This window comes from Ixodes scapularis, unplaced genomic scaffold, assembly GCF_016920785.2.
Source record: "Ixodes scapularis isolate PalLabHiFi unplaced genomic scaffold, ASM1692078v2 PGA_scaffold8__174_contigs__length_109621045, whole genome shotgun sequence".
Taxonomy (NCBI): Eukaryota; Metazoa; Arthropoda; class Arachnida; order Ixodida; family Ixodidae; genus Ixodes; species Ixodes scapularis.
The window spans coordinates 64,242,516-64,270,482 of NW_024609883.1; the positions used below are offsets into that span (position 1 = coordinate 64,242,516).

At 48.2% G+C, this 27,967-nt stretch overlaps 1 protein-coding gene across 1 annotated transcript; it reads right to left on the reverse strand.

The window, feature by feature from the left end:
• Positions 1-3,736: 3,736 nt before the first annotated feature.
• On the reverse strand, positions 3,737-27,959 carry LOC8029399 (quinone oxidoreductase). The gene is made up of 7 exons (XM_040223206.3): positions 27,645-27,959; positions 22,604-22,756; positions 14,675-14,850; positions 11,050-11,251; positions 8,839-8,940; positions 5,996-6,091; positions 3,737-4,003 (listed from the first exon to the last, which is right to left on the reverse strand). Exons 1-7 carry the CDS (start codon positions 27,765-27,767, stop codon positions 3,836-3,838), a joined length of 1,020 nt encoding a protein of 339 aa, XP_040079140.1. The 5' UTR covers positions 27,768-27,959; the 3' UTR covers positions 3,737-3,835.
• Positions 27,960-27,967: the final 8 nt, after the last annotated feature.

Sequence of the window (27,967 nt, forward strand, 5' to 3'; positions counted from 1 at the left end):
GTGCATCTCGTCGTTCTTGCGGTCTTGCACCGCTCGTCGAGAGGAGCGAAAACCCTGGGACGGTCGGCAAATTTTTAGACTCCAACCGACACAACGTCAAGCATGAAATTTAGAGCGCCGTCTCATCACACGCCTGCTTCGAAGAGTCTGTCAAGGCAACGCAGCCCCAGCTTTGCTATTGGCAGGGCTTCTCTTTCGAATGGTTGGCCTTCACATGCACTAGTACGGTAGCTGACCAATTTTTCGGACTTCGCAAAGACCAAAAAAAAACGTCCGAATAATAGAGCAGTTAGGGTCAACTACTTCCTACGCTTCTTAGCGACACTTTGTGGTGCCGGAAGAACGGATGGGGCCATGATGTCCCAGCCAGCGTAGTCCAAGAACACGGTTCACTGAGACAAGACGAGAGGTTCAAGTCCACGTCTGCAGAATGTCGAATGAGCAAAACAAAATGGTAATGACAACGATTATAAATAACGCGGAGCTAGAGAAAAATAAAGCCGTAGCGTAGCATCACCCAGCGGTAGGACTCGGCACTACTCAAGTAGTGCTACCAAACCGAGCCAATTCATGTGCAGCCAACATAGAATCTAAAATGGTGGCTTCTCGGTGGCCAACGTTACTAGAACCACTCGTTTGGAAAACTGCCATAGAGCCTGCTTTAAAAAAGTGGCTCCGATCCGTACTCGAGAACCGAGCTAATGGCGATTCCAATGCCGCCATTTCTTCTGCAGTGTCCATTCTGGGAACTGCACGGCTGCACGTCGAGTTGGGCAAGGGCCGGTGGCGCCATCTCGCAGGGCCATGTTGCAGTATCTATGTAAAGCAACTTTCATGTTTTAACTCGTTGCTAAAAGGTTACGCCGTTATCGTATTTAGCACAGTCTCGGTGGACACCTGCGGCCCAGGTTTTAAGGGTGAGTTTCCCAACTGAGGGTTTTAATAACATTGTTGGCGGCGTTTCCGGCGATCGGTAGCGACGGCTTTGTCCGAAAAATCAAAACTTCCAGACTTAAGCTGTCCAAAAACATCGGTCGTAAATATGCACTATTTCTGTCTGGTGGGTCGTGGCTCCTCCTTTAGGCCCGAAAACTCGAACAAGCCCACCCAAGCCTGTGCCTTGAATGCGCGTGCATGCTCAAGGCACGTGGGATGCCGGATCGCGCCGGAGACGGGACAAGAGAGAGACCTCCCTGCAGTTCCCGTCCTGTTGGCGACTACAATTGGCTGGGAATTTTTCGACAAACGAGTCGAGGCAAATAATGAGGAAATTGCGAAGTGTCGTTCTGGTAGGCTACCCCGAATTTCTAGTCGACGTCGCGCGCCACCCGTTGCGTCGTCCCGGTGCCCTCTGCCGACCCGTGCTGAATGTAGGGACTTGCTTCGAAGAAATGTGGTCACAGCAGAAATCTCTACTGATGTCTCCGAGGGTTGTTACGAGACTAATTCCTCTTGTCTGAGCTGGGAAGTGTGGTGAGAACGGCAGGCTTCGGTTGTCCCGCCTCCAACGTGAGCTCCCTGCCTCTGACGATGCATCGGCATTGCATGCCTGCGCAGCAAAAGCACGGCGGAAGGCGTGGAGCGCGTGCTAGAGCTCGGCGTTGGGAAGACGCGACCCGCTGTGTCTGTGACTATACGACTACGTATATAACGCATTCCGCAATGAAAAACAATATCGACTTTTTTTTTTCTTGCCACTTCCCAGGGGCGTTTCGAATGCGTGGCATTCGGACCGCCTTTGCTCGCATTTGCCCTAAAGCACAGTTTGTTGTACGTATGATACACTTTCTAATTTCAACCTTTGGGAAGCCACGGATTTTGTTCGAATTATCGGAAATTTATCTAAATATGACGATTAAATTTTTTTTTTTTTTTGTACGGATGGCTACACGTACGAGGCAGAGATTGGACGATTTCCTCTACGCAGGCCCTAATCATAAGCAGGTAGGCCGCGCATGAAACATTGGTGAAATGTACGAGATAACTTTATTCATCCCCTGAAAATGTCCGTCGTGGACTGTTTAGACAGCGCACGACACCTCAAAGCAAAATTTTGTTCATCCAGCAAAGAGGTCGTCGAGGTTGGGGTATTAGCCCTGTTGAGTGGACTTCTTAAGGCCTGTCCAAACAGGATACTACAAAACTCATGACTCTGGCAAATCGTGCCGTGCTCCGCTTCCGGCTGTCGGAGGGAAACTTCCCTCCGTCAAAGCTCCTGGGGGGAAACTTCCCCCCGTCAAATCTCCCCCTCGCTTCCTCCAGGGCGGCCTTGCTCTGCTCATCACGTGGGTCCGGAGAGCCACTCACACGCTCTGTTGGCTGTCGGTCAATCGCTCAAGGCCTCCGCTCACAATACGAAACCGCGTCGGACGCCATCACGACAAAAGTGAATCTCGACAAAGAAAGCAGATCCAAGGCAGGCGAAACGCACCCTTCAATGCAGGAATGTCCCAAATCCACCCGAAGCCGAACCTCCTTGGCCTTCGAGCCGAGGCGACGGCGGTACGCGAGGGCGTTGGCGAGGTGAGCCAGACGCAGATGGCGTGTGACGTCAGACCAAAGTGAAGGAGGCAAGGAGAGAAGTTGTGATCGTGAAAATTTTCAAGACTCGTGCAAAACTTTTTACGACTCCGACAAATCGTAAAAATAGAAACGTCCGCTTCAATTTTCACACTTTGTCGGAGTCGTGCGTTTTGTAGTGTCCTGTTTGGACACCCTTTTACTGGGCACCGGTGCACGGCAGGGAAGCAAGTTCTGTGGAAGCGAGGTCCGCTTCCGCAAAAATGTGATTTACGCGAAAGCGCCATTTTGAATTAAGGAGGGATGCGGGCAAAAAAACGGCTTATTTTGGAAATCATAAATTTTTACAGCCGAGCTGTTCAGGGCTAGTTTCCCCAGTATCGTGTCCGCCAGCAAACAAATGATGACACTAAGCTCTGGACAGCTACCACCATCTATGAGCGACAGCGGTGACCTCTCCAACCTTTTCACTCTAGTTTGCCGACTTGCAGCCAGCTATTAATTAATTTCCACCATAGCACAGCTTTGCTGGTCTTCCTTCACCAGAGTGGAAAGGCTGAAAGTTTTCTTCCCTACTTTTATGAGTAACAAAATCAAAACAATATTCGAATCCGAAGTTCGCAGAAAAAAACATATTTCCTGGTTCGTGGTGCTAAAACAATTGCAAGTTTATGCAAACATCCATCTTTGAAAGGCCGTTCCCCGGGACGGCGGCACTTCACATGTATCTCAGATTCAATTTGAGACAGACAGCACTGAAAAGCGCGATTTTCGCGTTTGAGACTGCCGAAACAAGTGCAGGTTTCGAGAGAAGTGGCGCAGACGGAAGTGGAGAACGGTGGCGAAGGAACAACGCCCGTTTGCACACTTGCGTTTGCTTCTTAGGACCGAGCTCCAATTCCTACGAGCGGACGTGCTGGCACCCTCTATGAGGTGACCCTGCAACAGCATTTCTCTAGTGCGAAGGTCTTGCGGTATTTGTGAAATCAAATGTATGTACCACCTACAAGAAATGGTAGTCTATAATGTTTTTATAAGTTTTTCGAGCCAGATAAGATTTAAGGGTAAACGAGAAAAAAAGGAAAGAGACGTATGGAAACAAGAAAGTGTTCCACGTCTACCCAACAGGTGGCGCTAGTGTTTTCTCTTGCTGTGAGAAGTTTTAAGAGGTTTCAAGGCACATGGTTGTGAGCAGTCGCGAGTGCTTGAACCCTTCAAGAACGCGAGAGGCTCGCAGACACCGGCATCCGAGCTCGTAAGTTTATTTGCCAAACGTGGCAAGCAAGAAATTTATGCCTGCAATGTGGGGCGGTGTTCACTGGTCTGGGTCGAGTGTGATGTTCCCTTTGGCCCCCTTGGAATTGATGAGGTCGTGGTGGGCGGCCTTGGCCCCTCCCAGCGGATAAACGCGGTCCATGAACGGCTCGATCCAGCCTTCCTCTGCGCCCCGCGCAACGTTCTCCGCCATGGCTTGCCATTCTCCCTGCGGAAAGAATGGGACGCAAACTGGTTTTTGGGGCGAAGCTCCTTAGGGTCTAGCCTTGTCCGTCCGGCGTCCATGCTTGCTGGTGCCTGTGCTCGTGAGCTCACGTGCTCACATGCTTGTGTAAAGCAAAAAAAAAAAAAAAAAGATGAAAAAAACGAAAAAATGTTTGCGCAGTCGACAGGATTCGAACCTGTGCAGGGAGACCCCAATGGATTTCTAGTCCATCGCCTTAACCACTCTCGGCCATGACTTCGGGACGAGTAGGGGCTCTGAGATGTGGTAGTAACTCAAAAGCTGGGGATGTCATGGATGAAGCATTGCATATAGCCGCTCAACGTCTGTACAAGAGGGCACTGCGGTCAAATGTGTATATAATCACACTAAACTTTGCATGCATTGGCTCAATCAGTCAAATGCTCAAATGCATATATAACCACGTTCCATACCACACATTCTCTTTCTGACATGGATGAAAACGAACGAAAGGCTTGGCATGCTGCGGCTCAGCGTCTACGCAGACTAGCACCACCAGAGCTTCGCCCCAATCAACATCATTTGCCCCGTGGAAATGCGGTCAATTTTTTTGGCAGCGGTGGGCGCCGCAGTTGAGGCTGGTCTGTGCATTTGCGTGCGAAGGGCACATTCCCACACTCATGACCAACTTTTCACAATCTCTTTCGAAAAGGGGGACAGCACTGCCCTAAAGCGATGATTTTGCGGTTCTTGCAATATCAAACGTACACACCATCTACAAGAAATGGTCATTTACAACGTTGTCAAAGGTTTTGCCAACTAATAAAAAGAAAAAAAAAAAAGAAATAAATACAGTTAAGCCTTGATGTAGCGAAGTCAGTAAAATTTAGAGTTGACTTCGTTACATTGAAATTTCGCTACATAGAAATTCGGGGCAAACGTTAAAGAAAGATTCAACAAATGTTTCTCGGGTGCACAAAACTCACCGAGGATGCCTTTATTTCGGTTGAAAGTAGCCCGTCGCCTTTTTCTGGGCCACTCTTGACATTATTATTGGCATCACACGACGTTCGCATAGCCAGACAGCCTGCATCGCGTCTTCGTCTTGCTGTGTGCTCGTGAACCGCCTCAAGACATTGATAGCGTCCACCTCTTCATGAGTACTGGGCACATTGCACGTGTCTTGCAAAATGGGGATGACAGCGAGCTTGATGAGCGAGTTCCCACGAACGTCGCTAGCTATCGCTTCGTCGGTCACCTCCTCCACCGCAATGACAGCAAAGTCGGCGTATAGAAAGTCGTCGAGGTCAATGTTGTCAGGGGCGGCTTCATTGCTCTCAAAGCTCCATCACCCAAAACAACGAGAGACGCACGCTTCTAGTTAGGCCTTGAAACGAAGTATGCAGCACGAACGTAGCCGACAAATGAAACGGCAACGGCTCTAGTGTGTTTTAGTGGCCGTTCTGTACATCGCACTCGCCAGATTCGGCCAGTTTCACCCTTTGCGCTTTATCGGGGGCCCGTTTCAGCGTGTGTGCTTCCCAAAATCTCCTTTGGGACCCAAAAGTTTGTGCCGAATTGTCCACGAAACTTCGTTACATCGAAATTTCAGCAAACGGGACTTCGTTACATAGAGGTAAAATATACAAGGCGTGCATACACTTGCGGTTAGAAAAAGTTGTGCACTTCGTTACACTGGGGGTTTTGTTGCATAAAAGTTTGTTACATCGAAGTTCGACTGTATACGGGAAAGCTAAGTGTTCTGTGTGGGCTATCCGACGGATTGTGCTAGTGTGTTCCCACGTCGTAATCAGGTCAAAGATGTGCGAACTCGGTCAAAGTGCGTGAATTAGCCTTTGGCCTGCCACCGACTAGCCACCGAATCCTCCCAGGGCACCAAAGTCCTAAAGCTTTGTCCAATCGAAAATTGAGTAGCGGCACCGAGATCGACGGCCTCCATACGGCGACTGCGTGTAATCAAGCTGAAGGTCAGCGATAGATGCAAGCGTGGCTCACCGGCGTTGCCGTCGTGACTGCGATCCCCATGACCGCAGACTCCTTCCCCATCAGGCAGCGGGGATTCACCTTCACTTCGCCCCGGCTTCCGATCACCTGCGGATGCGAGTAAAACAGTTTTTAAAATAAATAAACCGATAATCGAAGTGCATTGAAACATTTTGCAAAGATGTCCTCAGGTGGTGCATTATTGCACTTTTCATGCATGTGGGTTTGAGGGAAAAAAAATGTAAGCCTAAAAAATTCAGATTTTTCTTTTTAGTTTACGCAGGAAGACGGTGAAAACAGTCTGGTTGATGTTGCTATTCGAAGATGGCACCACACACGCTCGGATATGCCTGATCCACTTTCGGGTGTCCATCTCAAAGAAGCCTTCACGGTTTTACGTTAACTCCTTAGCCGTTTTGGACGGGCGTCATCAACGTGGCGCCGTCACCAAACCGTTTCAGGACGAGCGTAGCTCGTTTGCTGTCGCCGGTTCACGCACTCGACCGTTTCTGAGCAAACCAGGCTCGCTCGTGGCTTAGGCTGCAACTCTGCTGACAGATGGCAGCGGTGGATTTTTTCAAATTTTTGCTACCATTCTGATTGTGGCTAGAAATACAATTTGGAGGGGCTACAAATTTGATTTTAGAGACAACAATTACACGCCAGAGGGTCGGAAATTCCCAAAAATTAAAACTGGTTAAGGGACTAAGTTGTGCCGCCTCAATGAATAGCAGCACCGATCAATGGCTTTTGTTGTTTTACTCCCTACAGTACATGAAGTAAAAACTATATTATAGGCTCAAAATGTTTCCTTAAAACTTACATTCATGAAGTTTGAGTATGATGACTGCACCACCCAGAGACAACTTTGGGAAAAGATTAATTGCACTCGGTTCGTTGGCTTATTTATAAGAACCTTTTTTTCACCCGAACTGCGCTTGCACTTGCACGGTGCTGCTAAAGCACCGTGCAAGTGCGCATCCAAGATCCGTTATGACATCTCCATCGAAAGTAAAATATTATACCAGAACAGAAATATACAAATGCCACTTTCACGCGAGCAACATTTGGGGGGGTCGCAAGTTACCGTGACCCAAGTGTCAGTTCTGGAGAGCGGGCAGTTGCTCGACTCTTTTCAATTACCACAGGGAATAGCGGCAATATCTGAGAGACAAACAAAACGGGTTTCCCATAACAACGTCGTGTGTGACGTTGTTATGGGAAATGTCCCATAACGCAGCGCGCGTTGACGCTGAGGACGCTCAACCCGTAAACGGGTGCCTAAGAGCTGCACTGTAAACAAAATGGTGGGCAGACCTCAAGGCATCTAGCATTGAGGTTTACCCCCTTCCTTTGAATCAAAGCCAATCAAAGCTTGGCAATCTGACGTCACTGCAACTCCTGCGCAAGAAGCAGATGACTGGCTTTCCGCATTACTTTTATCTTTGCTCAAGATGGCTGCCATGGCATCTATGCATCTGCCTAGAGCCCTTCATCTGCTTAGAGTAAGTATATGCTCCACCTGTGGAGCAGAGTGTTGGAAAAGTCTCCACTTCTTTTATCTGAGTCTTGCGGGGAAGCAACTGCCGCTTTTAGAGAAGACACAGCAGCGTGCGACATTAGTCAACGTTGGCGTGACGGTGTGTTGACGGCCACCCACTTCATTAAAAGCATGTGCATTGCCCCTTTGTCCACGACCGCTTTAAAAGCAGCACTCGCACCATAAAAATAACAGGATTACACTCTACCGTACTTATTCGAATATAAGGCGGTCACGATTATAAGGCGAGGGGGCAGTTGAAGGACCCAAGAAACAGAAAAAAAATCGTCATATTGCTATACTGAGCTTTAAATATAAGGCGGGGTATGACTTTGAGACTACGGATTTTGGAAAAAAACCTTGCCTTATGTTTGAATAAATACGGTGCCTGACTGGCACATGCAACATTCAGAGGTTCGGGACTTCCTGCTCGTCAAACTTCAGTGCAAAGTGGAAAAATATGTTCCTGCCGAAACTCGGTGTTTCACAAGGCCACTGTTCCGGAAATGCCTTAGATCCATTTTGTACCCGTGACGCTTCTCTACCTATGAGAGCGGCAAAAGAAAAAGGAACGCAATACTTCGGTTTTGTCATTTACCGTAAAGTCCCGGAGAAAAGCTCACCAATTGTGTAAAGGAAAATGGTGAAGAATATAGTGTGGGCGACCTTTGGGGACGCGACAGCGGAGCTTATATAAAAATAATTAACGATGAATGGGGGAAGGGGGGGTGGGGAATTAGCTATGACCACATGACACAGGAGCTTATACCGCAGATTGTGGACACAGCAAATTAAACGTTCCACAGTGCATAAGCACATGGGAACTCACTATGAATTTGTATGTCACAAAAACCAATATCACAAAGGAATAGTGGATATGAAAAGCTTTGGCTCCACAGTACGATAAACACGTGGGAACTCTCTACGTTAGGAGCTGACCCCCGAGCTTATGGACACGGCAGATTCTCACTTCATGGTGCAATGAACATGTGCGAACCCGCTACAAAGTCGCACACCACAGGAACTGATACTGCAGATCAAGCAGCTGATGCAATTCCCGTCAAACATTGCATGACCGACGAAAATCGAAGGTGGGCAACGTTTCTGAACTTTTAACCTACGAATATTCAGCCAGAAGAACAGGATGGGCGATTTCTCGGGAAAGGGTGTAAATGCAGGATTTTATGGTAAGTTCTTTGTATCTGCTACCCACACAGCTCCATCTATGGGCACTAGACAAAGACGGCCTCCTGAAAGAACACATTCTCGCTGTTTCTCATTGGCCTAGGGCCATTAGGCTGCATTTCCAGCTCACCAGGATGAGGCCATTTTGTCCAATAGTGTTGAAATCTTCGGGCAAGTTGACGTTGGCCAGCATCTCCAGGATGATGTCCACGCCACGGTCATTGGTCCACTTCTGAAATCCAATCAAATGGGAAAAGAGTTTTTTTTTAAATTCTTCCGTAGTGAGTGTTGAATGGGGTACACGTCTACTAACTCAAGGGTCTTTGGTCACCGACTTTTTGTTTCCCTTCACAGGATCTCGGTTTCGCATTTCCACCGATTTGGGGATTTTCTCGCTCGAAGCGAGGCCGACCGACGGTTTTGCTAGAATCTGTCTTCAGTGTTTTGCTACTCCGGCATTGTGTTAGCAGACAGACTCCCCCCCTTATCAAGCTTCTTTCATCTGTGAATCTTTTTTTTTTTTTTTTTTTCATAGCTTTAGGTGCTTGGGGTAAATGCGCTTATATGATTCAATTTCCTTAGATTACTGCGTTCCCCCATAAATTTTCTCTTCTTACGAACCATGCCAACCGAAGCTCCATGAAATGTTCTCGCAGGTATGCTTTCTTACACGACCTGTAGAGGGGCGATCGATACAAAGTATGCCACAGGTTACCAAGTGGCGCTCTGTGTCTCCGGACATTAGGGAGATTTAGAATAATGTACGCAATTTTAGCTCACGTAAGCACTAAATTTTGCGCTTGCGCTACAGCATGCAACGTAAGAGAGTTTTAGAATAGCGTTTCTCTGCCGCGACGCAAAAGCCCAAGGATCTCGCACTTCCAACGCCACCAAAATAGTCACAGTTTTTATTTCATGCGCGAAATGATGTAACTTGAGAAAAAAACAGTTTTATTGGTTCAGACTAACATTTTAGATTTGTTTAAACATGAGAATGTGATGCCGCCGATTGTGTCCCGCCTGCGTTGCCTCGGCAAAAGAAGTCTCGTGTACTGACCTTCGCACACCGTACCTTCGCCAAGAAATGTTCGCGCGTCGCAAGCATCAAGTTGCCGGTGATCAATGCGCCCACCTTACTGAGTTTTCCAAATTGAGTGCAATGTTGTCCCGTATTGAAAATCGCAGTCACCAACAAAGTGGCCGCAGTCATGATCCAGGGAGCCACCATTTTTTAACTCTGCTCGTCTTGGCTTTAGCCAACTTCTCATTACGAATCCGCCTTGGAGGTGCACAAAGACTCTTTGTGTACGCACGCAATTTCTGAAACACAGCGTACGCTAAAGTAGCGCACACAAAGCGTGTCTAGCGTTCGGCGCACGCGTGGTGGCAACGATGCTATTCTTTGCGTATGTAAAGCTTTCACGTGCGCTATTCTAAAACTGCCTATCTAGGGTTGTTCGCACATTTGCGTTTGAGAATACCCAAGTGCACCGCGTCCGCTTGTGACAACTTACAACGGGAGAACTCACTGGCCCCTTCCATCACTCACGGCACGCAGCATGCCTGACACACCCACAATGTATACGTATGAAGAAGAAAAAAAATGCGTAGCACTTCCGACTTGTGTGCAACTAAATCCAAGGTTTTGCAGTATTCGAGAGATCAAATCCATGCACCATCTCTGAGAAATTGGTTGCTTATATATTATCGCGAGCTTAGGTCGAAAGAGTGATGTGTGGAAAATCTGAACCAATGTACATACATTGGAAGTGTACCAGGGTTGCCTGATGGCATCAGTGTGTTTAAAGGCCCTTTATAGAATCCACGCTTCGCGTTTCTTATGAGTACAGCTAACCGATGCTGCGCGAATGCGCTCAACGCGTGCCGCGAGCGAGCGCGCTGCCGCCATTCGCTTACCAGGACTGCTCGTTTCAGTGCAACGCTGCCGTATGCTTCCAAGGGCCGCATGAGGCCTAGGCCTCACGCACTGGCAGATTTGATACCGCTTAAAGGCCCACGTACAACCTGGGTATTCTGCAGGGAAGATAATTCTCTAAGTGCTACCCTTTCCTAAGCTGCAAGGGGAGCCAAGTTGGGGCAAGGTAAAAAATGGAAAGCGCGGAGTGTATGTTGGCCTTTAAGACAAGCGGCGGCCACGCCCTCCGGCGCACTCAAATGCGAGCTTATCTCTGTTTCCGTTCAAAACACCCTCTCGGCCCCGTCACTCGCCGAGCAATGGTTCCATGGTTCCATGCTAAGCGGCAAGATGTGGTGTGGAACATCATCTTTAAGGTTCAGCCACGCGCACCAAGCGTCCCGAAGAACCCAAAAAGGCACCTGCCATGACGGACTTGAGGTAGTCCTTATCCCTGTGGCAGACGACAAGATCCGCTCCCGCCTGCTTCACCACGTCCATGCCGGCGGGGGTGCCGGCCGTACCTGCCACCTTGGCCTTGAAGTGCTTGGCAATCTGCACCGCAGCAGTGCCCACCGCTCCGCTGGCGCCGTGCACCAACACAAACTTGTCGGCGGTCACCTTGCCTCTGCAGGGAGAACAACGGTGACGCCGTCTGCCCTGAGCCTCTGTCTCGCCGGCTGCTTCCTGCTGGTTTTGATGGTGACTTTCGGGGGGGGGGGATCGGTGCTCGAATGTGCTTGTGCACCGCCGCCCGGAGCATGTGCAGCGAAAGCTTCGGCATCCTGGGTTCAATTTTGACCCCTGCCCGTTTTGATCTCGGCGAGCATCGTACCGGCATGCGGTTGCATGTCGCTACTGCAAGGTGCACGTTAAAGACCCTGGTCTAGCAGTGGTGCTGCGCTGGCTAAATTTCTCACCTACAGCATAAACGTCACCGCACCTCAAAGGCGGACCGACCTTACACTCCGTAAACACGAACGTCAAATCCGATTTATGCACAATTACTTTTTTAGCAATTTTTCCAAACCTCTTGACATTGCAGCAGCTGCAACTCAAAATGCCGGAAAAAGTTCAAGTGATGTGATTGGCCTAAGCCATTTTGGAGCACCTTTTAGAGCAGCCAAAACAGTGTTTTGGAGCAGCAAAAGCGGCTTTTGGAGCAGCCAAAACAGTGTTTCGGTGCAGAAAAAGTGGCTTTTGGAGCAGATATTCTTAGAAAAATAAACATTCGTTTTAAGTGCTGGACAAACGAAGCGCACTTTGTGTTGTGTTGTGACCGAACTCGCTGCTTGTGTTTTTACTGCTGAGACATCCCGCAAGTATACAGTGCTGTAAGCGTTGCCGAGCAATTCCGAAAAAACACTTGCCACCGTTTTACTGGCTCCCGACATGGCAGATTTTTATAAAAAAAAGTAAGCAAACGTAAAACAATGGATTGCAAACATCCCGGATGGTGCCTCTGTTGTGCAATCATGTTCACATGTATGTGAGGGCAACTTCGGCAGGCTTGCAGTTCCATGTGCTTCATCACGCGCGCGGAGACTACGGCTGCTCAATTGAAACCGAAGCCATGCCACTCCGCTCCGTCGCCAACTGGTTCCCAAAATTGTATGCAAAATGTAACTGTCCAGCACATGGCTATAAACAGTCCAGCGACGCGTGCTTGCCAGACTGGCAGGCGAGGTACAGGCTAAACACACAGACAAAAAGAACCTGGGCGCATTGGTGTATGACATCGCGAATCAGGGTAAAAAAGTTCTTGAAACGCTTTGTGCAACGACTGAACTCGTAACAAATAAGCGCGCTGGGCGGGTTCAGCGTGCAGACATTGCCTTCTTTGCTTTAGCTCACTTCACCAACTTTCTGTCACGGCAGATTTTTCACGTACTGGGGTCCCTCTCGAAAGAAAGCCCACCGAGAGAAACCTAAATAATCAATACTGAGCCAAGCAGTCTTTGAGTTAAATAGGGATTTTCGTAGCATCATATGATTTAAACAACAACAGGAATGTCAATGCGTTTCAGTTTAGAAAGCGCCATATCTGCAGCGATATGGGGACGGTAACACACGACGTCGCGCGACCACGGCGACTGTGGTCACGCGAGCACTTCAGCTCACAAAGTAACTCTCACCGCGCAAAAATGTGGTTTTGTTTCACAGGATGACGACATGTCCGGCACCCGGCACACTAACGTCGGAGCGTCCGCACACGCCCACGTCTATCGTTGAAATCTTTTTTAAAAAGACGCGAAACGAGATTCTCGAGACGATGAGAGCACGAAACGCGAGACCGCGGGAAAAGCCATGCGAGACCGGATAGACGATTGATGCAGTATACATTGTGTTGGGCGGCCGCTGCGCTACCTAGCTCACGCATGCTCAATTGCGGTTCTCAGTTTAGTTTGTTTTGAAAGGCGACCAAAATGGTCCTTTCAAGCAAGCTTGGCGCAGATTACCCATATTTTGCCAGAATGTAGCAGGATGTAGCAGGGTTAGCTCCTTGGCGCAGTTTGGCGCAATTGGCGCAGCAATCACATCACTGAAGTTCTTGTGTGCGAAGCCAACCTCAAATGCATTTTTTACAATATAATTGTCTTGAGCATTTAGAAATGCTTGCGAAGATAGCTTGATAGGGAAATAACAGTTAATCTTTGATGAACGTAAATAATTTAGGCAAAATCTCCACGGTGGAGAAGACTTATGCAAAAACACTGTAATACCCCGAGAGATTCTCCATCCTCAAAAGATGTTTAGGCACGATCTCCTGTTAAAAAAAAACATGAAAAGATAGCCTACTCCTACAATCGCACCACCCAGTGACCTTGGCAGTAAGGGGGCAGCTTTTCTGACCCCTGTCACCATGCTGTATTTGACACATTTCTCAAGCCTTTGTTGGCACCGTTTGGAACTGCTTGAAGACAATGTTTGGCTGACTAACACTTGATTCACATGATGCGATTCTACATGCAATTTTGCAATAGTGAGGTCGCTTGTACACTCGATAGAGCATTCTGCTAGTCTTGGAGAGGTCACAACTGATACCAGGACTAAGCGTGTAGCTTCAGCAGCAGCACACCAATCGCCTAGAGCAGAGGTCTCAAACACACGGCCCGCCACTCGCTGGGACGTGGCCCGAGGCAACCGGCTGCGAGTCCCAGTTCCCGTGTCTTGAGCGCTAAGAATGGCATGCGCCATAGTGACGTCATCTCGTCGATTCATTTTCGCTCGAAAAGTAGCTGTGCTCTTTTAAGGTATCCACATAGTTTATATTTATCTGTGTTCATTTGCCCTCTGTTTCGCTTTATTTTCTGCTTCCCAGCTTTTCGTAATGTACAACAATTCCATTACTGGGCTGCAAGCGGGAACTATTCATTGAAGGATGCATCTCGGTTGCGTGAGCTCTCGATCAGCAGGAGCAAGTGCTTAATGTGAAGCTACGAGCTCGGGATTCTCACCTTCAAAAAATATCACTATTAAAAAACAAGTACTTGCTCGAGTGTGGTTATAAAAATCGTCAGAAAAGCAAGACCTGTCAAATTAACTGCTCGTTTTTAGAGACATGCTGAGCTTGGTTAATTCCTGAGTGAATTGAGCAAAGGGAATAACAGTCTGCTTGTTCACTTCTTCTATTAAAAATGCCAGCACGTTAGCGGGGTGGAGTCATTTTATTTCTAGTTATCACATCAGGTCGGGCCTAATGTAGTCATATAAACAAATCAATTCTAAAGATGTGAGAAGAGTTCAAAGAAAGCATAAAGCACGAAGTCTCCCCCCCCCCCCCCCCCCCTCCCCATCCCTTCCAGTCTTACGTTGGCCCTCGACTTTTCCGCTGTGGGATATCTGGGCCTTACACCCAAATGAGTTTGAGACCACTGTCCTAGAGGGTGCAAGTTGCACTTTTTAATATATGATGATAATACTTGATAGACGCTAATGTCTCTGGCCAAACTCATTCATGCTTCAATATGCTCATCCCAGTGCCTTAGCTACGATGTATGGAACTGCATCTTGAAGGCGTTTCACGATGCCTTCGGGTGGCACAACTCACTTGAGCACGACGGCCCTGTAGGCGGTGAGGTAGGGGACGCCTAGGCACGCCCCCTGCTGGAAGCTGATCTTCTCTGGCAGCAGCCAGACGTCGGTGGCTTTAAGAAGGCTGTACTGGGCATATGAGCCGTGCACGTTGCTTGCGTCGTTGTTGCAGAAGAACACCCGGTCCCCTTTCTGCACGTAAGCAGGGTGTGGGGTTGAGGGGAAAAGGGGTTACGGTGACAGGAAGCCTAAATTTTAAAGAAAGTTCCCGTAGATGCGGTGGGACTGCCATAAATTAAAAGGGACGCTCCCGTAGATTTTACGGTTTTGTGGTTTATCTTGCAAGTTCGGACTACAGAAAAGCCCCCAGTTCCTTTTCTGCACGGAAGTGCAGCGTGGGATGAAAGGAAAAGTTCATTGGGGCAACGGCAACTGTAAAATTTATTGAAGTGCGAAGGGGACCATGAGACATACGGCAGGCAGCCATAGGTTTCATGGTACTATGGTTCACCTCTCAAGTTCGGTGCGGTGTTGCAGGAGCCACTGGCAGAAGGAAGATTTCCTTTTTGTGCAAATTTTTGAGGGACCAGTTCCCTAGATGCAATGGGAACCATTGCATCTAAAGAATTTGTCCCTAAACAAGTTCTTTAGATGACAAGATTTGTCCCTGTACCAGTTCCCTAGATTAACTTGTCCCCAGTCAAGTTCTCTAGAATAAAGGCTCCTATAGATTTTACGGTGATATGGTTTCTCGCACAAGTTTGGCGTTGCAGGAAACACGGGCAGGAGAGGGACTAAGTGTTGTACTCTCACTTCTTTCATTGTCACATCTGTAATTCTCGGCCACTAGATGCCACTTTGTCTTTCTCTCTTTCTCAAGCGAGGTCCTTGCGCCCTGATAATGAACGTCATTTGTCTGATGGCAGCTGTACAGTGACGACGTCCCTGCCGTTGTCCCGCGCTGGGACACAACATCTTTTTGGCGACAAGGATGGGATTGACTGATGGCGAATGGCAGAAAACTCGGCAGCACTGGCTGCAACCATGTAGCGCTGGAACCGCCTGTATCATTCGTCCCAAGGTACCGGAAGTCGTCCAGGCACATCCAGAAATGGCTTGGGCGGCGCGATGTTCGAAAAAGTCATCTTCCGTTAAAAGCGGATTAGCTTGCGGCAATCTGACGTCCTGATCCGATCTAGCAGAAGGCTGCGTCAACGTTCTCAAAGTCAGGCCTATGTCTGAACGCTGCGGGAAGGCCTAATTGCGCTGAGTCCAGAATTGAGCAGCACCAGGATCGCAGGTCAGCGGACCAAGGGAAGCGAAGACGTGCAGGCCCCCGACGAACTTGGAGATCAGCAGGGACCGTTCAGCATCCTCGTCGCCAAAAAGATGTTGTGTTGAACACGCAGAGCCGGCATGCCGGTATGCCATCACTCTTGTTGATTATTTTTCTAAATGGCCAGAGGTTCAGTTTTGCCATGACATGACAACCTCTCAAGTGATGACATTTCTGTCATCAGTTTTGCTTAAAGGGTTATCAGGTTGTCTCATGTCAGATAATGAGCCACAGTTCACGTCATTACAGCTTAACGACTTCCTAAAAGACCGGGGCATAAACCATGCGTACTCGTCGGTGTACTATCCGGAAGCCGACGGGCTTGTCGAAAGATTCAATCGAGTACTGAAAATCTTCATTCAGCTCGCTGCCGCTGAGAAGCGTGGTTTACAAGAAGCAGTCCCCTCCATCAACTACCTAGGGGTGTACCGGTGTACCCCACATGCCACAGCAGGTCTGTCGCCAGCACTCCTCCTCCACGGAAAGAAACCGAAGACGCACATCCATATCCTGGGTCTGTCACCTCGGGAATTTCTCCGCAACCCAGTGAAGGAGATGAAATGTCTACAAGAATGAGTATGCCAACGGCAACAGTCCAGCAAGAAATACACTGACCAGCGACGAGGAGCCAAACGACCGGCATTTGTTGTTTGCCAGTTCGTTCACTACTGGCTTCCAAAGAAAACGAGCTACGATAAGTCCAAGTTCAGCAAGCCATTGAAAATATTAGAAAGAGTTGGACGTTAGACATTCCACCTGGAGGACGGAAGAGCCTGGAACGCGTCCAACTTGTTGCTGTCGTTCCACCCGAGAAACAGTCGACACCCTCAAACACGTCACAATATCGACCATCAGGAAGCCTGACTGTTCACTGGGCTCCTGAACTGCCTCCTGTCATGGATGCCTGTCAGATTCCTAATCAGTGTACGCCCTCAGGCGTTGTTGCACGAAGTCCACCGGTCCAGCCTAATGGTGATCACGACACTTTCGGTCAAAGATCCACCGGTAACAGGATGGTGAAGTTGAATGTAGGTGCAGCGGCTGCATCTAACACCGCCGCAATAGCGCCAGCAAACGAGAATATTAGACGCTCTAGACGCGAGCGGCGGAAACCTGTGAGATTCGGAGATGCAGTGTGAATGTTGTACATGTCACTGTGTGCGATTGTTTATTGCTTTTGGTCACATGCGTATCCAATAGATCCTTAGAACCGAGCTCGGAATTTATTTGCGATTTACAAATGCTATAATGTTTATGACGTTTCATATTTTTTCTGTGTGCAAATTGGTGTACGAAGCTTGTAATTACTACGTGTATATTATTATGTACAAACCGTGCCGATTCTAATTGAGCTCATTGTACATTTATTCTCTCTTGTCTATCATACTTTGTATATTGTATTCACTGCTATGTAATTTGTATTGTGTTTCCTTTGTGTCTATTTTTTTCTTCTTTTCTCTTTCTCTTCTTTTCTTAACCGGAAAAGGGGGGAGGGGGGAGGGGCAGGGGGAATGTTGTATTTTCGCTTCTTTTTTTCATTGTCAAACCTATAATTCTCGGCCACTAAATGCCACCTGTCTTTTTCGAGCGGGGTCCTTGCGCCCTGACAATAAACATCATTTGTCTGATGGCGGCTGTACAATGATGACGTCCCTGCCGTTGTGCCGCACTGGAACACGACACTAAGTCCCTCTAGTGCGAATTTATTGGGGACAAGAGAATCCCCGATGGTTTCAAAAGTGACAATGGGGCACACGATGGTGAGTCCTAGGAGGGCAAACTGTTCCCTTCCGAAAGTGGGTGCTATGCTCTAGCAAATGTCACTCATCGATCAGCATGCAACTTGTGAGGTAGAAGTATGCCAGCTTGTGGTAGGTTTGGTATCTGATTTGTAACTGTCAAGTGGAGCATAACTGAAGTATATGCTTTTACAGCACAGCTCTTAGGCACCCGTTTCCGGCTTGAGTGGCGTCGGCGTAACCGTGAGGTCACGTGATCCCCGCGACGTCACAGGGTCACGTGACCTCGGGTGCTATGGGGGGGGGGGGGGGGTGAAGGAGGAGGAGGAGAGGAGTAGCAGGCAGGATGACAAGGTGAGGAGGTAGGAGGAGGGGGATACCCTCCCCTCAGTACCCCCTCCATCCTTCTCCTCAAGAGCTGCGCTCTAATTCGGAGTTATAGGGAGTTGTAAACGGCTTTCATTTTTAGAGCGCAGCTCTTAGGGGCCCGTTCCCGGCTTGAGCGGCGTCGGCGTCGCCGTCGGCGTAACCAAGGTCATCCCGAGGTCACGTGGCCCCCCAAGGTCACGCGACCCCCCAAGGTCACCCCAAGGTCACGTGACCCCCAGAGGTCACGTGACCCCTCCCCCAGGGTCACGTCACCCCCAAGGTCACGTGACACCCAAAGTCACGTGACCCCCCCCTGATGTCACGTGACCCCCCGAGGTCACGTGACCCCCCCGAGGTCACGTGACACCCCCCAGGTCACGTGACCCCCGCCGAGGTCACGTGACCTCCCCGATGACGTCATCGTCACTGATGACGTCACCGGCATCCGCATCGTCATCGTCATCATCACTGATGACGTCATCGGTGACGTCACTGATGACGTCATCAGTGATGATGACGATGACGATGCGGATGCCGGTGAGGTCATCAGGGACGTCACTGATGACGTCATCAGTGATGATGACGATGACGATGCGGATGCCGGTGAGGTCATCAGTGACGTCACTGATGACGTCATCAGTGACGTCACTGATGACATCATCGGCATCGTCACGTGACCCCCCCAAGGTCACGTGACCCCCCCCCCCCCCAGGTCACTTCACCCCCCCCAGTACCCTTCCCTCCTCCTCCTCAAGAGCTGCGCTCTAATTCGGTGTTACAGGGAGTTGTAAACGGCTTTCACTTTTTTTTTTATGGACCATCAAGCCCTGTCGGTGACCAAAATCCGTTCACCTGCAATCTGACAGGATAGCAGAAACCACATGCTCACTGAACCTGTTATCTATAAGCTTCTCCCCAAAACCATCTGGTTGCGAAAACGATCCAGTGCAAACCGAGTTAAACCAATCATGATCAGTTATCATCACCACAATGGAGGGTTGTTATGTGAGAATAATGTATCCTTGATTGGCTACTGCTGTTTCAAACGTCTCCCGGGTTGTTGGGGTTGCTCAACCATTTTGAGCTGGACCCAAACTCAAAAATTTGTGTTTCTAACTTTTTTTTAGATCGAACAGGTAGAGTCGGTGACGACATGAGCTGGCCCAGTTTAATGCCAGCCAAAATGGTTCAAACGCCACGTGGGGCACCTCCGGCATGCCAAGGTAAGAAATTGACTGACATGTTGCAACAATAGGATATATGGTAGTCCATTCCAACCTCCCTTTTAATACCTTAAACCAGTGATTCTCAACCATTGATGTTGGCGGACTTCTTGTGAATCGCCGAATATGATGGAGGACCCCATTCGGTAGTGAGGGGAAAGTATAGGTTAATTATGATAATAAGTTCATAAATGGGTATATAACTAAGGGCTAGTGTGAAGCAGACTTCTCTCATTGACATACATACGAGAAAACTCACCCAAAAAATTGGAATGATTCTTCTCAATCCAAAAAGAAAAACTTCTATTGCTGTGCTTGACTGATGAGGCAGGACTTTGCGGACCCCCATTTGAGAACCCCTGGCGCTTGTTGTGCTTTTCCGGCCTGAACACCAATAGTCCAGCTCAGAGCCACTAAATATATTATAAGCTACACTTCAAAGTGATTCCACGTACCTCAGCCATCTTGGTGCCTAAAGTCCCTGTTGACAGTTATCTCAAGTTTTAACCTGAAATCCCAGGAAACGGCTTTCAGTCGTTCAGGTATGCTAACGCACAGTCCGCGAAAAGGCACGACAATGTCACCCGAGCGTCCGGACACGGTAGTGTAAAGCTTGAGAAGGGGACGCACTTTCACATCGTAACAATTAATTGCCAATCGCACCTGGCCTAAACTAAGTGTCAAAATGGCGGCGCCCACAAGAAATACTCAGGGAATGAAGTGGTACTTGAACCATACTATTTACAGAGTAAACACATTATACAGACCTTTGTAGTATAATTACGATTTCGGTCTGTTGTAAAAGGAGTATGCAGAATGCAGATACTCTCACTACAGACTTTGAGGTTGATTATGACTGGAGTCCATTCTAACCAGTGAGGCTGACAAAATGCGAATAGAAAAAAACAAACAGATTTTTAACACTTTCGAATTAAGAAAAACGTAGTGATTTTTTATAGAGCTGTACCGATGATCGTCATCACTGCATGCTTTTGGGTCGTAAAAGGCTCGAGAGGTGACGTGCGCGATGACGGCACTTCGCAAAATGGATGCCATCACCACCATACCAAAGCCACGTAACGTTCGAAATAATGGCTGCTGTTGAAGAGTCCACCATAATAGAATGGTGAACCACTTATAAACTTCCTAACATAGTCCATTATATCCAAATGTATGATATAACAGAATCTGTAATAAGTGAAGTTGGCTCAACAACGTAGATAGCAAAACCAACCAAACTTGACAAACCGGTATGTTACAACCGACTGTCTGCTGCAACCAGATCTGTCGTAATGAGGTCATACTGTAGTGACTCTAGTCCAGCTCACGTTGCCACTGCCTGTAAGCATGACGACAATTTGCAGACTTTTAAGGCCGGTTGTGTTTGGCTACAACCAAGTGTGTTGTGCAGCCTTACAACGGGAGATCAGACTGTGCCATCCATGAGGTAACGGCCTGAAACTGAATTTAATTATTGTGAAGGTTGTGCACTACACTTGCGAGATCAAAAATGTATGTGCTATCACTATCTATCAAGTGCTCTCAATAGAACCCAGTGGTTTTCTCTCGTCGTAAGTGAGCACAAGGCCCTAGGGTACACAGAATTCCACAGGAACAAGAACCACAACAAAGAAAGCTGTTCATGGAGTCGCTCCTTAAAGGGCAACTCCAGCCAAAACTCGAAATGAAATAAATTACTGGTATCGCTGAAGCGACACAAAATACGACCCCAGCCAAAATATTACGTCCGGGGGACGCCGCATTCTCAACTAATGCCGACAATAAAAATGCTGCCCGCCGCGAGCCGCTGCTCCTTAGCGGGCGGCCAGCGGGTTGCCGATCACTAAAGCAACATTGCACCGTGACGTCAGTATCGTTCTCTTTTTTTCCCTCCGGTCCAAACGTTGCGCGGAGTGCGCTTCTTTGAGCCGCTACCACTGCTACTTCGGCTTGTGAATGGCGTGTTTAGCCGTTGCTTTTATCTGTAGCCCGTGTAGCTTCGGTATAGCCTTTTGTTTATTCGCCTTGTGAGGACTCCAAGACTCATTTTAGCGAGCAACTCGGAGCGCCCAAGGCTGCCCAGCTGTTCCTCGAAAGATGCCGCGTGCAGCTTGTAGCACTGTGAGCTGCTCAAGCAACCCGCTGCGCAACACGGAGGTGCTTTTTCACAAGTTTCCAACGGACCAGAAATCGGAGAAGGTGTGGGTGAACGCTGTTCGACGAGTAGACTTTGGACTTCGACTTTTATGCGCCAAAAAAAAACAAAAAACAGACGTGTACAGCCCAGCACACGTGTGTTCGGGCGCTGTGGCCCGCGCCGGAGAGCCTCAAAGCTTCGTGTCTGGCACTGACCTGCAGTGCGAAAGCGAGAGGGCCCCCAGTACTGTACATCACTGGCAGCGCGGAGTAGATCGAGCAACGCCGCTCCATTCATGGAGCCCCAATGACAATTTAGGCCTAGCGATGAGTACGGAAGACCGCACACATGGCGACAGCCACCGAGCACGGCACCAAACGAGCTAACTCGTTTTCCAGTCGCTAGCTTTTGGGCATACAAGCGACAAGTACGGCATAGCGCACGCACGGCGGCGGCCGCCGGGTACGGTACCGTACGAGTTCACGGGTTTTTCAGTCGCTAGCTTTTGGGTATACGCACAAACTCTTGCTACATATGCTGGATAACTAGCACATATACAGAATTAAAACAAAATCAGCTTACCTCCTATCTTCAGACGGCTAGCGCAACAGAGGTAGGTGCCGCTCGGCCTGCGTACTCGTTGAACCAGAACGATCCTGACGTCACGTTCACATAGCGGCTAATTTCCAGTGTTGCCGGGGCCTCGAGCAGCTAGTTTCGGTTTTGTTGGCCGTGCCCCAAACAAAACTTTGAGGCGTCAATATCTTTAAAACTATGCACAATAATGAAAAAAAAAATTACACCTTGCAATTCAGGGACGCTGACTGCACTAAAAACAGTCATAATCCCAAAATCGAAAGTATGAACCGGAGTTGCCCTTTAACTATGTCAGGTCAGTAGACCTGACACAACACAAATAATCTCACCCCACTGCTCATATCCCTTCCCCACCAGATAAGACATGACTCTAGTCAAGCTACATTGCTTTTCTTTCTCTTAATAAAGTGGATTCCACTACTAGCACTATTAGGCGAGCACAGGGCTGCACAACACATGGGAAACCAAATACAACCAGCCTTTTAAATCCCTGCAGCACGTTAATCGTGTGAACACCCTAAAACCGACAAACGTTGCAACGTGCCTTCAGGGGGGTGTCTCCCGGGCCCACTTCCTCGACCAGGCCGGCCCCGTCCTTGCCCGGAGTGTAGGGCAGCTGGAAGCTCACAGGAAAGGTGCCTTCCCGGATGTAGGTGTCGATCGGGTTCACGCCGGCCGCCTTCACGCGGACGAGCACCTGGGCGACAATCGGCGGCCAAGTGTGTCAATGACATTCCTTAACCCTGGAGAGTGGGGAAACAGAAGTTGTCTGCTCCTTGCACAGGCATTGCAATGATGTCGCAGAACGCCGAGCTCTTATTGGCTGATTTAAAAAAGTAGTGGGTAGATCTACAGGCATCTAACATTCAGGTCTACCCACTATCCTTTCAATCAAAGCCAAACAGACCCAGGCGAAAATTTCTAACTGGGACCAGTTGGCACCTCAACTGGTTTCAACTGGGACTAACTGGTCCCAACTGGGACTAACTGGTCCCAACTGGGAATCAACTGGGACTAACTGGTCCCAACTGGGAATCAACTGGGACCAATAGGAGTCCAACTGGGGCCAGCTGAAGGGTCAACTGGTTTGAACCATTCCCAGTTGGGAGTCAACTGGTTTGAACCATTCCCAGTTGGGTCAACTGGTTTGACTCCCAGTTGGGAATGGAGTGCACTGGAACCAGTTAGGAAAGTAACTGGTTGGAGCGATTCCCAGTCGGACTTCGAATGCCTTTCCCGTTCCCAGTTACAAGTTGGGGGTGTATTGACCTTTGCTAATGAAGAAAACTAAAAACACTATCATTTTTTTTAGATTTATACAAATAGGGATTTTTAATTACTGGGGTACATTTATATATTTATAAAAATAATATAAAAATTTTAATTAACTAAATAATTTTTTAATTGGAAAATATAATTAGTGACAAAATGTGTTCACCTAAATGAACATTTAGTGCATTATTAAAATATATTAAAACATTTATTTAAATACCTACAGTATTTTTTTTTCTTTTAATAAATAAATTTATCTTTTGACTAATCAGAGCTAGCCAGCCGGCCGCCGTGGCACGCGGGTGCGGATTAGTGGTACGCGCTGTCGACAGATGGCGCTGCCTATGCTGACGCCGGCGACGCCGGAGTCGGACCAGGGTTGCCAGGTTGGGCTATTAATAGCCAAATTGGGCTACTTTGTCATGTATTTGGCGTCGAAAATTGGCGGTTGGCTATGTGGCTATTTTTGGGCTATTTCAAATCCTAACGCGGAACTTTTTTTTTTTGCTTGGTCTAAAGTAGTTGTACAAAAGACACTTCAGCATGGACACAAAGCGACAGTCCACCCTTTCTGGATTCCTGCTTTCAGGGATTTTCTGCATGAAAATATGTAGGCGTGATGCTAGAACCTATTAGCTCAAGTGAGCTACCGTGATCTAGATTCAGCTCCGACGACATCGCTTTTGTAGTAATTGTGGCTTATTTTGTGCTCCCAAGTTCTTTCTGCTTCCTACTGGCGTCTCTTATTTCCTCAAATTTCCCACCATCCTCCTACAGAAAGCACATCATCCGTGGAAAAACGATACTAAAGTTAACTCAAGACATCCTGCAGAATTTGATGTCGCCCAATAACGCGTGCTGTGCCGGACATAACAAAGAAGGCTTTTCCGCGAAACATGAAAGTTTCTGAAAGCACAATGAGCCATAACAAAAGACAACAAATTAGGGACAATGAATATTCCGAACAAGGCCAAGATCAATGCGCATGCGGGAGCAGCCCGGTTTCCGTTGCTATCCGAGCGTGCCATCGGGCTCCCGACACTGCCCATGTCGAATGCCGCCGTGGAGAGACTATTGAGTCACGTGTCCCTCACAAAGTCAGTCCTAAGGTAGAACATGTCCCTTCCAACTCTTCAAAACATCCTCCATGTAAAGTTTGCTTTCTTTGGGGAGAACGAGTTCTGGAAGGACATCAACCCTACTGAAGAAGTTTTTGCCCGTTTTAACACGGAAATCATGTAAGAGGCGGGTAAGCCGGGCACGTGCGTGTGCTTCATAACTATGTGACTGCAAAAACGCGTGTGGAAAATTTTTGTACTTCTATTGTTTGAAATAAAACGTTCAATGCATTTCAAGATGTAGATCTTGCAAGCTGCTCCTAAACCCTAATTATGCAGACGCAGTGACTTCGAATTGAGCTCGCACATTCAAGCGAACAATTTTTGGGGCTATGCCGAATATGGCTACTTTTGGGCTACATAAATCTCTTGCATTTGGCTACTTTTGGGCTACACCGTATGGTTTTTGGCGGTTTCAGCAAGAAACTATCTGGCAACCCTGAGTCGGACATACGCGGTAGAGAAGGGTCGCGGTCGCCATCGCCCAAGTTGGCGTCGTTATGAAAATGTCAAAACTACAGCTGCGCTTCTTTGGACCCAACTGTACACACACTACGGTGGCGGCGGTGAACTTCGAGGATGGAAAGATGCAGTCAGCGATCGGAGGACATCCAGGAAAGACCGGACGCACATAGCCTGGACGGAAGAGAACACGCCGCGGAGAGCACAATGGCGAAAATGGCGGGAGGTCTACCTCGAAAATGTTCGACTGTTGTGACAGAGATTGCAAGGTGGGAGCGCTACCGCATCTTATCAGGACTTCACCTGCGCAACGCAGGATCACGGGTGAGCACCTTTCTTCACGCGATGGGAAGAGAAGCTGAGGACGTCTTCACTACAGACGCCAGCGGCCGATCTTCCTTCATCTCATGAATACCACCTCTGAAAAAGCGATTCAACCGTCGCAAACAAGTGGCTAAACCCGGAGCGTATACGTCACCGAACCTATTTAGTTTCATTCTCCAAGTTTTTGACAATAAAGTCTTGTCAACCTTCCATTTTGTGCCGTGTTTCATTGTTGCTGGAGTTGGTACCAACTCCAACTGGGACCAGTTGTAACTGGGACCAATTCCAGCTGGGACCAACTCCAACTGGGACCAGTTGCAACTGGGAATTGTTCCATAAACCAGTTGCAACTGGGACCAACTGGTCCCAGTTGGACGGCTCCAACTGGGACCAGTTGCAACTGGGAATTGTTCCATAAACCAGTTGCAACTGAGACCAACTGGTCCCAGTTGAAAATTTTCGCCTGGGGAACTTGGCGTCGTTGTGATGTCACCGCAACTCCTCCGCAAGAAGCAGACGACTCGCCCTCCACACAGTCACAAATTGGTTTTTATGTTTATGGGGCTCATTCTTCATAGAATTTGGGGATGTTTCTTCGGGGTTCATTTAGTCCCCGTAATTCGGTGTTTCTCAGTGTCAATAAGTGACTTTGAACAAAAAAATGGCTCTTTATCGGGGGTTGAAAAGAAACAGACAAGGGGATCTTGGATTCTCCGACCTCCAGGTAACATGTGAGTGACCCACCCAAATATTGGAAAAACTTTCCAATATTGGCAAGTGAAGGAAACAGGACATTGGACGTGGCTCAGAAGAAAAAACCGGACATGGGGAAAATTTGGTGTGGGGCTGTGTTCCGTATAGGCATTAAATAAAGCTCAAGATAAATTTATATTCCCGTGAAGCTTGGGCTACTGTTAATCGAAAACAGCTTCGATTCGGGGCGTTTCTGTTTCCCGAAACGCTTAAAACGGGTTCGGGGGTTAACTTTCGAGGTCTATCAGTATTTACCAAAAACACGGAGCCCTAGTTATAAAGCAGGCAGTTGCACTCAGAATCCAGATGTTCGATTCAGCTCTAAGAGCATCACGGTAAATGCCTGGTAGACATAGCGACAATTTTCTCATTCTGTAGCGCGTGATGTCCCAGCTGTGGAATAAGAGCAGCATCAACTGTTATTTTATGTCGGAGGGGTCACCAATGTACAGGTCCCGTCAAAGTAAAACGAGGCGCCGGAGCGGCGACCGAAATGCATCGCCGCGCTATCTAGCAGCGCCGGCTGCAACTGATAGGTGCCGTCTGCGCATCCGCGCGTGCCGTTTGCGGTGTCCTCCGTCTTTCTTGTTTGATCTTCGCATTATTGGCGTCTCGAACTGCCAAGCGCTGTTCCTATAAACACTGCTAGGTGTTCGGCTCGGGCTCGCACGGGGAGATAACACTGAAGGCAAGTGGGAGAGAGGGGCGAGTGTTGTCGTTGAGCACCGCCCCTTGAGCTATCAGGTGTCGATTTTAGTAACAGCGTTGCGCCGCTCGAACCACCGATAACGTGTGGGTGGGAAGAAGAAAACGAAGGCCCCAGCGGAAGGCACGTTCGCATGCGCAGATGTAGCCTATCAGTTCCAGCCGGAGCTGCTAGATAGCGCGGCGATGCAGTTCGGTCGCCGATCCGGCGCTCCGTTTTACTTTGACGGAACCTGTACAGGCTGCTTGATTTTCAATAAATTTATTTCAAAAATGTTGTGAAAGGTACACTAATGGAGACTGTGCAGGTGAGTTGTATGGCCAGGGGGACATAGCATAGTGGGCTAATCTTTCTGATAAGTCGGATAATTAACTAAAATTTGATAATCAACTCTTTAATTAGTGAAAATAAACCTACAGTTCCAATTAGAAACTTGCTGAGCTTTAGCAGGAACCACTAAAATAGCACAGTGGTGTCCAGTTCTCCTTTTGTCCTTGACTTCGAGTGCTCGTCTAAAACCCTGTACATATATGGTTTAAATGGAAAAGGGGGGGGGGGGGGGGGGGGGGGGGCCAATAAAATATACAGCTTGGCTTCTTGTGTCTGTTTGTTCAGAAATTAAATGCACTACAACGCTGTCGACAGTGAAACAGTTCCTAAACCAGCTAACTCCAGCAAAAAAAGAAAAGGTCATTGTCAAAGAAAAAGCAAATGTATACAACACGCACGAACCTTGGTCATTTTTACATTAGGTCGAGACATATAATACTGCAGTGGATACTTTTGAAAGGAAACAAGATGGTAAAGAGAAAAACATGATACTTCAACACGTACTGGGCAGTGCCACGCCTTTCTTTCGATTCTCAAGCAGTGCAGCGATTACAGAGGACCAAGCAGAAGACGAACTCGGTCGTCTGCTTTCTAACGATCAATTGCGAAAAGAAGCGCACCTTCCCTGGAGTCACTTTCGGAATCGGCACATTGCATTCTTGGAGCACTTGAGGACCGCCGAATTTGTTCACCTGGACCGCTCGCATTACCGACATGCTTGCAGCTGCTCGGGTAATAGGCATCCAGTTGGTGCAACGCTGAGCAGAACGAGGCCAACGAGGCTAATAAAACGAAATATATCATTTTAAACACAGAGATAATGCTGAGCAAAAAAACAAAAACAAAAAAAACTAACAAAACAGCTGCTTTGTAAAAATCAAAAATTACGTTTGCGGCCTCTAGCGTGCGTTGTGAGAAGCTTGCACACGCAAAATCAAACAAA

Coding starts and splice junctions, on each gene's coding strand:
- LOC8029399 (XM_040223206.3), bottom strand. CDS start 27,767: ATGCCTATTACCCGAGCAGCTGCAAGCATGTCGGTAATGCGAGCGGTC. Junction 22,757..27,644: donor CGAAAGTGACTCCAGGGAAG/GTGCGCTTCTTT, acceptor ATTGTCGCCCAG/GTGCTCGTCCGCGTGAAGGC. Junction 11,252..14,674: donor TACAGGGCCGTCGTGCTCAA/GTGAGTTGTGCC, acceptor TTCTCCCTGCAG/AGGCAAGGTGACCGCCGACA.